The following is a 9,713-nucleotide window of genomic DNA, read 5'->3' as shown; positions in this document are numbered from 1 at the left end:
TTTTTTTTTTTTTTTTTGTCTTTTTAAATTAAAAAAAAAATTTAATTCTACCAAAAAAAAAAAAAAATTTAATCACTCTTTTTTTAAAAAAATAAAAAATTATTAAACTATAGGTAAAAATTTTAACTTTTAACTAAAAAAAAATTAATATTCTTCCAAGTATTAAAAATCAAATTTGTTGTTAACGGCTTTAAATATTGAGCATAGGCTCTCATACCAATGGAGATGTATTCATTACTCAGTCATAAACTCATGATCTTTCCCTAAATTAGTTAGTGTGGGGCCTCCCAATTATCCTCAGACATATTATATATATTTTTTATTTTTTAATGATGAAATTATTTATTGGTTTTTAGTGGTTATCAGGTTTGACTTGAACTCCTAATGGGTCCTTGCCTTTTGTGATTAATGATGGTTTAAGATTAATTAGTATTTGATTAGGTAAATCCTTAGATTTGGGTGTAATTTGTTTAATTGCAGGAGAAAATCCCCATTGAAGAAGTGTTTGAGCAGCTGAAATGTACAAGAGAAGGTTTAACATCTCAAGAAGGGGAGAACCGTCTTCAAATCTTTGGGCCCAACAAGCTAGAAGAGAAAAAGGAAAGCAAGATTCTGAAGTTCCTTGGTTTTATGTGGAATCCCCTTTCATGGGTCATGGAGGCTGCAGCTATCATGGCCATTGCCTTGGCTAACGGAGGCGGCAAGGGACCGGATTGGCAGGACTTCGTCGGTATCGTGTGTCTGCTGGTTATCAACTCCACCATTAGTTTCATTGAAGAGAACAATGCTGGTAATGCAGCTGCTGCTCTTATGGCTGGTCTTGCTCCTAAGACTAAGGTTAGTAGTAGAGAATGTTGTGGATTTAGATATCATTTCATGGCTTGTTGGGTGTTCATAGATATCAATTCATGGCTTGTTTGGTGATCGTAGATATCAATTCTTCATGGCTTATTTGGTGATCATGGGTATCAATTCTTCATAGCTTGTTTGGTGATCATAGATATCAATTCATGGCTTGTTGATAGATATCAATTCTTCATGGCTTGTTGGGTGATCATAGATATCAATTCATGGCTTGTTGGTGTGATCATAGATATCAATTCTCCATGGCTTGTTTGTTTGGTTATCATAGATATCAATTCATGGCTTGTTTGGTGATGATAGATATGAATGATTTGATTTGGTGATGATATGATATGATGATATGATAGGTTCTGAGGGATGGAAAATGGTGTGAACAAGATGCAGCAATTCTGGTACCAGGGGACGTGATTAGTGTCAAATTGGGAGACATCATCCCGGCTGATGCTCGTCTTCTAGAGGGCGATCCGTTAAAGGTGGATCAATCTGCATTGACGGGAGAATCGCTTCCGGTGACGAAGCATCCAGGGGATGAAGTGTTCTCTGGTTCAACTTGCAAACAAGGAGAAATAGAAGCTGTTGTTATTGCCACTGGTGTCCACACCTTCTTTGGAAAGGCAGCTCATCTGGTTGACAGCACCAACCAAGTTGGTCACTTCCAAAAGGTTCTCACTGCCATTGGGAACTTCTGTATCTGTTCCATTGCCATTGGTATGCTGATTGAGATCATCGTCATGTACCCGATCCAACACCGTGCCTACAGAGATGGAATCGACAATCTTTTGGTTCTCTTGATTGGAGGAATTCCCATTGCTATGCCTACTGTCTTGTCTGTCACTATGGCTATTGGCTCTCACAAGTTGTCCCAACAGGGAGCTATCACCAAGAGAATGACTGCCATCGAAGAAATGGCCGGTATGGACGTCCTCTGCAGCGACAAGACCGGAACGCTCACGCTTAACAAGTTGAGTGTTGACAAGAACTTGATTGAGGTATTTGTCAAGGGTGTCGACAAAGACCATGTCGTTCTTCTTGCTGCCCGGGCTTCTAGGACTGAAAACCAGGATGCCATTGATGCTGCCATGGTCGGTATGCTTGCTGACCCGAAAGAGGTACGGTTATCTTCGTTCATTATTCGTTCACCACACTTTCAATCAATCAAAGTTCTTTAAACATGTCTTGTTCTATTGCAGGCAAGAGCTGGCATTAGAGAAGTTCACTTCCTCCCATTCAACCCTGTCGACAAGCGAACTGCCTTGACTTACATCGATTCCAACGGTAACTGGCACCGTGCTAGCAAAGGAGCTCCCGAGCAGGTACACGTCGTATTCGTATCAAAACAATGTCTGGATTAGTTGATTACGATGCCTTATAACTGTATGATACTCATGAGCAGATCTTGAGTCTTTGCAACTGCAAAGAGGACTTCAAGAGGAAGGTGTTTTCAGTAATCGACAAGTTTGCCGAACGTGGACTTCGATCGTTGGCTGTTGCTCGACAGGTTCGAATTCCGATCCTCCATCGAGTTTGGACTTGAACTTTGATGATTGAACCTTCCTTTGATTATTGGTTCTTGTTATGTTTTATACAGGAAGTGCCTGAAAAAACCAAGGAGAGTCCCGGTTCTCCATGGCAATTCGTCGGTTTGTTGCCTCTTTTCGATCCTCCTCGACACGACAGTGCTGAAACCATCCGCCGAGCTCTCAACTTGGGAGTGAATGTCAAGATGATTACAGGTGATTCCCTCGTCCTAATGTATCGAAATCCTTCTTCGTTATGTTCTGTACGTTAACATTCAACCCCGACCAACCTCTATACCAGGTGATCAACTTGCTATTGGAAAGGAAACCGGCCGAAGACTCGGAATGGGAACGAATATGTACCCGTCTTCTTCCTTACTCGGTCAACACAAGGACGAAAGCATTGCTGGCCTCCCAGTTGAAGAGTTGATTGAGAAAGCTGATGGATTTGCCGGAGTGTTTCCAGGTGATTGTCATTGTTGTCCACTGTTAACGCCGAACATCGATTATATGCTACATTTTCGTTTCGAATTCACTAATGTTTTCGATATTAACGCGATCTCTAGAACACAAATATGAAATTGTCAAGAAGTTGCAAGAAAGGAAGCACATTTGTGGAATGACAGGAGATGGTGTCAATGATGCCCCTGCTTTGAAGAAGGCTGACATTGGTATTGCTGTTGCTGATGCTACTGATGCTGCACGAGGCGCGTCGGATATCGTTCTAACCGAGCCTGGATTGAGTGTTATCATCAGTGCCGTGTTGACTAGCCGAGCAATCTTCCAAAGGATGAAGAACTATACCGTAAGTCACTCCGCTCGACACGTAAATCGCTAGCTAACTCGAGTTACATGTATTTGTCCAACCAAGCACTTGACCATGTCTCCTCTTCTCTTTTGTCTCTACAGATTTATGCAGTTTCCATCACCATTCGTATCGTGGTACGTATGCAATCCTCGCATAAACTCAGTTTGATAGTTACGATGCTCGTTCCGTCGATCATATAATTTATATTTCGTTCGTCGTTTGCAGTTTGGTTTTATGTTGATCGCTCTCATTTGGAAGTTCGATTTCTCACCGTTCATGGTTCTAATTATCGCCATCTTGAACGACGGTGAGTTAACAATAAACCGTCATTTATAGCTCGAAAGAACCAAAACAATCAATATTGATGCCCTGCATTGTTCTGTTTTAAAGGTACAATTATGACAATCTCAAAGGACAGAGTGAAGCCATCTCCATTGCCTGACAGTTGGAAACTCAAGGAGATTTTCGCCACCGGAGTAGTACTCGGCGGGTACTTGGCGTTGATGACGGTTATATTCTTCTGGCTAATGGACGGAACCGACTTCTTCACCGTATGTTTGGTGCTCCCAGCCTATACTTTTCGGAATCATATAAAGTTTTAGTACTTATAACTCGTTACAATGTAGGATAAATTCGGTGTGAGATCGATTCGTCATAACGAAGACGAAAAGATGGCTGCTTTGTACTTGCAAGTGAGTATTGTTAGCCAAGCTTTGATTTTCGTAACTCGATCACGTAGCTGGTCGTACGTCGAGCGTCCCGGACTTCTCTTAGTCAGTGCTTTCTTCATTGCACAATTGGTAAGAACACACTAATAAAACACCCTTCATTGCAAATTTTCACTACTTGAACTATGATTGGTAGCTAAAATATTTTTTTGTTGTGTCTTAGGTTGCAACTGTGATAGCTGTGTATGCTGATTGGTCATTTGCTAAGATCAAGGGCGTTGGATGGGGATGGGCTGGTGTCATCTGGCTTTATAGCATTGTTTTTTACGTTCCGCTCGATATCATGAAGTTTGCTATTCGATACATCTTGAGCGGAAAGGCGTGGGTGAGCATGTTAGAAAACAAGGTACGTTTTTCTTTTCATCCTCGTCATTTAGAGAATGCAATATCCCACGTTAGTTGGGGAGGAGAACAAAACACCCTTTATAAGGATGTGGAAACTTTTCCCTAGTGGACGCGTTTTAAAGCCTTAAGGGGAAGCTCGAAAGGGAAAACCAAAAAATGACAATATCTGCTAGCATAAAATTGTGTGCTTATACGTTGTGTTTGTGCAAATAGACTGCCTTCACTACCAAGAAAGACTATGGAAAAGAAGAAAGGGAAGCTCAATGGGCACTTGCTCAAAGGACACTACATGGACTTCAACCACCGGAATCGACGAACATCTTCTCCGAAAAGAGTAGCTACCGAGAACTCTCCGAGATCGCCGAGCAAGCTAAGAGACGTGCCGAGATTGCAAGGTTAGATAACACATCACTATAACATTGTGGCTTTGGAAACCATCTGCAAACAAGTATTCTGATCACATCCTTTCTCGTTGTTTTAGGCTTCGTGAGCTCAACACGCTCAAAGGTCACGTCGAGTCAGTCGTTAAGTTGAAGGGGCTCGATATCGACACGATCCAGCAGCACTATACAGTGTGAGAAGATTATTACTCATACAAAGACACAATGAATTAATGAATTGTGATTCACTTTGTTATGCTAAGGAAAGAAAGAGAATGTTTGAGAGAGAGACAAAGAAAGAAACAAAAAAAAAAAGTTGTCCTAATTTCCCAACCCTTTCCAACATACAGAGAGCTTGTGTGCTTGCCTTGTAATTTTCTTAGTTTTTGCCTACTATTTTATGTATTTTCAATGTAGTAAGATGCAAAAAAAACCGAACTCGTTTCGGTTTTTTAACTCCTTACCATAATGTCGAAGCAATGTGTTTCGTCAATTTAAGCATTAATTCAAATTTCTACCCTTTTTTCTACTCTGCACGTTTTTTCGTATCGAATTACTTGAACGTTAGAATGTTCTTATAGAATCTACTGTATCGATCAGTTTTCACGAAATTTCTTACCTTTAACTTCAAACTTTCGTCGGTTGGGGCCGAAATTGTTGTTTTGTTTGGAAGGTTGAGATTTGAAAAGAGGGATAGATGGTGAGATTGAGCCCCACCTCGAGTTCACATGCTCTGGGGTGGGATGATTTTTACGAAAATATCCTAACCCCAGAACATTATTCTCTGAATGCCCTATAAGTGATTCATCCTTTACGTTTGCTCAACTTCCTTCAACCCTTTCATGAAAGTCCTAGTTGCTCGGACCCTACAGACCTCAAACCCCTTCCTACACGCATCTTTGTGGATGGACTCCGACGAGCTAGATCAATATGGCACCAATAATGATACGAATTTTGTCATACATGAGGAGGGAGGCCCAATGCTTAACCCGAGGGGGAGAAGTATAAGCCCTAGTTGCTCGGACCCTATAGACCTCAAACCCCTCCCTACACGCATCTATGTGGATAGACTCCGACGAATTGGATCAATACGGCACTAATAATGATATAAATTTTTTCATACATGAGGGAGGAGGCCCAACGCATATCTCGAAAGAAAAAAGTATTTAAATCCGTGCACATCTGAGATCTGATAACTAGATGGCTGATAGTTAGTGAGCCATAGAATGATAATGGCTGTCTTTTCTCTAAAGACAAAGGAAAGGAAATGGCAATTGCTTTTGTGGCGACAGATCAAATATTGCTGGCCAATGCTGTGATGTTGGACCCATTTTCTCATCATTTGCCACATTTAAGTTAACAAGTGGCTATTTTTAAATTAGGGTTTTTTTTTTTTTTTTTTATTATTAAATTATTTTTTTTTTGGGTTGATTTTACTTTTGAAAAATGGAAACGAAGAAATGAAAATATGGTTCGTGTAATTGTCGTGATGTATGGAAACCATTCGGTACAAGAGTTTGGATTCGTGGGTTCTGTATCAAAACAAATAATCAAAAGTTGGCTAAGACGTGTCTGCCACGAAGAGGTTTTCACACCTTTATCTCCAACCAACATGGGATCTCACAATCTACCTTTTTGGAGGCCCACTGCCTTTGCTGGCACACTGTTTAGTGTCTGACTCTGATACTTGTAACAATCAAAATCTACCGCTAGCATATATTGTCCGTTTTGGCTCGTTACGTATGGTAGTTAGTCTCACGATTTTAAAATGTGTCTGCTAAGTAGAGGTTTTCACATGCTTATCTCCAACCAATGTGGGATCTCACAATTCACCCCCTTGGAGGCCCAGTGTCCTCATTGGCACACGGTTTGGTGCCTGACTTTGATACCATTTGTAATAGTCAAAACCTACCACTAGCAGATATTGTCCGTTTTGACTCATTACGTATCGTCGTCAGCCTCATGATTTTAAAATGAGTCTGCTAGGGAGAGGTTTCCACACCGTTATCTCCAACCGATTTAGGATCTCACAATCCATCCCCCTTAGAGACCAAGTGTCCTTGTTGGCACATGACTTGGTGTCTAATTCTGATATCATTGTAACAATCAAAACCTACCGCTAGTAGATATTGTCTTCTTTGGCTTTTTACGTATCGTTGTCAACCTCTCGGTTATAAAATGCATCTACTAGGGAGAGGTTTCCACACCCTTATCTTCAACTGGGATCTCACAATCCACCCCCTTGGAGGCCTAGTGTACTCGCTGACACACGACTTGGTGTCTGACTCTGGTACCATTTGTAACAGTCACAACCTATCGCTAGCAGATATTCTCCGTTTTGACCCATTACGTATCGTCGTCAGCCTCACGGTTTTAAAACATGTTTGCTAGGGAGAGGTTTTCACATGCTTATTTTCAACCAATGTGAGATCTCACAATCCACCCCCTTGGAGGTCTAGTGTCCTCATCGGCACACAATTTGATATCTGACTCTGATACCATTTGTAATAGTTAGAACCTACCGCTAGCAGATATTGTCCGTTTTGGCTCGTTACGTATCGTCGTTAGCCTCACGATTTTAAAATGAGTCTATTAGGGAGAAGTTTTCTCATCGTTATCTCCAACCGATTTGGGATCTCAAAATCCACCTCTCTTGGAGACCCAGTGTTCTCGTTGGCACATGACTTGGTGTCTAATTCTGATACCACTGTAGTAGTCAAACCTGCCGTTAGTAGATATTGTCCGCTTTGACCCGTTACGCTGTCAGCCTCACAGTTATAAAACTCGACTGATAGGGAAAGGTTTTCACACTCTTATCTTCAACTGGAATCTCACAATCCACCCCCCTTGGAGGCCTAGTGTACTCACTGGCACACGGCTTGGTGTCTAACTCTGATACCATTTGTAACAGTCTCAACCTACCGCTAGCAGATATTATCCGTTTTGACCCGTTACATATCACTATCAGCCTCACGGTTTTAAAACACGCCTGCTAGGGAGAGGTTTTCACACGCTTATCTCCAACCAATGTGGAATCTCACAATCCACCCCCTTGGAGGCCTAGTGTTCTCATTGACACACGATTTGGTGTCTGACTCTGATACCATTTGTAACACCCAAAACCTATCGCTAGCAGATATTGTCCGTTTTGGCCCGTTACGTATCGCCATCAGACTCACAGTTTTAAAACGCGTCTGCTAAGGAGATGTTTCTATACCCTTATAAGGAATGTTTCGCTCCTCTCTCCAACTAATATGAAATCTCACTAACCATTATTCTTATTCTCAAATTTATTTTCTTATTATTCTTTATTTCTATCTTCCTAATAATCTTCACATTTAATTTAGATTGATTCTCATTTTGAATATTTAGTTAGTAAAATAAATAGTAAGATATGTATTTTTTTTTTTTTAATTCATATTCCAAAATAGAAAATTGATTTGGATTCTACAATTTATTGTTATAATGATTGATTTTTCTCCATTGCATACCCTTTATTAATTAAAATGAGGCCTTTATATATATACAAAATTGCATAATAAATTTATTTGTTAAAGGAAATCTTTTGTAACGCTCTATATTTTTAGGTAATAAAATTAAGAATTTGAGTAGATCAGTGTTGTGATCTGAATTTTGATGCAACTCCTTTTGTGATCGTGCAACTCCCGAACGCTCCCCCATCTCGACCGATAGGCAATGTACACCTGGAGATAATCCTATCAATCACCTAAAGCACGGAAACATTATCTAAATATTCATGCAAGTTCAACGGAGAGATAACATTCTATTAATCAACTGGAACATAGATCATAACATCTCATCCTAATTCAAGTTCAATTAAATTTAGTAAAGCAAGAGTTGAAACGGGTGAAAAAGAGGCTCGCACGCTTTGTCACGCCCCACCACACGTGAGTATGTCACACGCTTCTAGTTGGGTACTTGCACTTAATGTGTGACATGCTTCGTTTTTATTTTCACGAATTTCTTTGATTTTTTCCTCAACCACCGTGTGCCTTTGTCCGTGCCTGACACGTGTCATTTCCTTTCCTCGAGGTTGCATATTCAATCTACAATCCTTTTATCTTTTCTCGAATTCATTGCGATTACGCTAAATTGTTTTTTTCTTTATATTTTCAACTTTTTTACCCAACTCGATCCAACTTGGTTCCAACACCATTTAATTTCGTTAGCTATGGAGGAAAATAAATGTGTCAAATTTTGGTAAAAACTCATAACTTACCATTATTGATGATCGTTCAGAACTCGGATTTCCAATCCGTTTCTCCTCCAGGTTCTTCATAAAAGTTGCGCGAAATTGCTTTTTAAACATGTTCAAGTAATAATCTTAAAAGTTTATAGTATATGGATAAAGATGAGTGTCTTATCCAATTAACAATATTGATACAAACCACTTGAGAATTTATCGTTCATGTGAAAACATGTGAGTAGAAGTATGATATACTAAGTTTGTATAAAACCAGACCATGAATTATTTAATTTTTTTTTATAAATTCGTTAATTGAGAAGATTAATATTTTATCGGATGATCATATACGATGATGCTATCTCAATCTTAATCGAGTTATGAACTCCTACCTCTATATATATATATATATGTTTGGAAATTGAATTTATTTTTATAATATTTAAAATTGAAGTATTTGGCTCTTTTATAAAAAGTGTTGATTTATGAAAAAGAAAATGTCCCTAATCTTTTGAATATTATATTATTTGTTTAGATTGACTTTGGTGTGATTGGTCAGTCTTTGAAATGGACAACAGAATCCAACCACACAAATTCTTTATACAATTCTCAAAGGGGTTGACTTTTCTTCTCAAACTTCCAAGAATCATGGTTGAAAAGTCAACGAAATCCAACAAAAGAATTTTAATTAATGATAGAACATTTCTAAAACATTTAATTAAAGTCTCACCCCTTTATTATTATTAATATTATTTTAATATTTAAAAATCTTAGTCAAAATTTTAAAAAAAAAAATCCTATTTTTTCTTTGGGTTTGAAGATTATAATACAAAATTCAAATATGAAAAAGACATAAATTTTTTATTA

General features: G+C 39.0%; 1 protein-coding gene across 1 annotated transcript in view; it reads left to right on the top strand.

The window, feature by feature from the left end:
- Positions 1 to 5,171, top strand: part of LOC111468582 (plasma membrane ATPase 4) — a 6,668-nt gene extending 1,497 nt beyond the window's left edge. The window contains exons 2-15 of the mRNA XM_023113835.1: positions 481 to 837; positions 1,212 to 1,973; positions 2,055 to 2,177; positions 2,258 to 2,362; positions 2,453 to 2,597; positions 2,683 to 2,847; positions 2,948 to 3,186; positions 3,291 to 3,323; positions 3,415 to 3,496; positions 3,580 to 3,740; positions 3,816 to 3,989; positions 4,081 to 4,263; positions 4,476 to 4,657; positions 4,744 to 5,171. Of these exons, the coding sequence (XP_022969603.1) occupies positions 481 to 837; positions 1,212 to 1,973; positions 2,055 to 2,177; positions 2,258 to 2,362; positions 2,453 to 2,597; positions 2,683 to 2,847; positions 2,948 to 3,186; positions 3,291 to 3,323; positions 3,415 to 3,496; positions 3,580 to 3,740; positions 3,816 to 3,989; positions 4,081 to 4,263; positions 4,476 to 4,657; positions 4,744 to 4,840 (2,808 nt within the window). The 3' untranslated portion in view covers positions 4,841 to 5,171. The remainder of the gene's footprint in view (positions 1 to 480; positions 838 to 1,211; positions 1,974 to 2,054; positions 2,178 to 2,257; positions 2,363 to 2,452; positions 2,598 to 2,682; positions 2,848 to 2,947; positions 3,187 to 3,290; positions 3,324 to 3,414; positions 3,497 to 3,579; positions 3,741 to 3,815; positions 3,990 to 4,080; positions 4,264 to 4,475; positions 4,658 to 4,743) is intronic.
- Positions 5,172 to 9,713: the final 4,542 nt, after the last annotated feature.

The sequence above is a fragment of the Cucurbita maxima genome, unplaced genomic scaffold, assembly GCF_002738345.1.
Source record: "Cucurbita maxima cultivar Rimu unplaced genomic scaffold, Cmax_1.0 Cma_Scf00037, whole genome shotgun sequence".
Classification (NCBI taxonomy): Eukaryota; Viridiplantae; Streptophyta; class Magnoliopsida; order Cucurbitales; family Cucurbitaceae; genus Cucurbita; species Cucurbita maxima.
The sequence above is the reverse complement of the archived record's forward strand: the minus strand, read 5'-3'. Positions and strand labels throughout refer to the sequence as shown.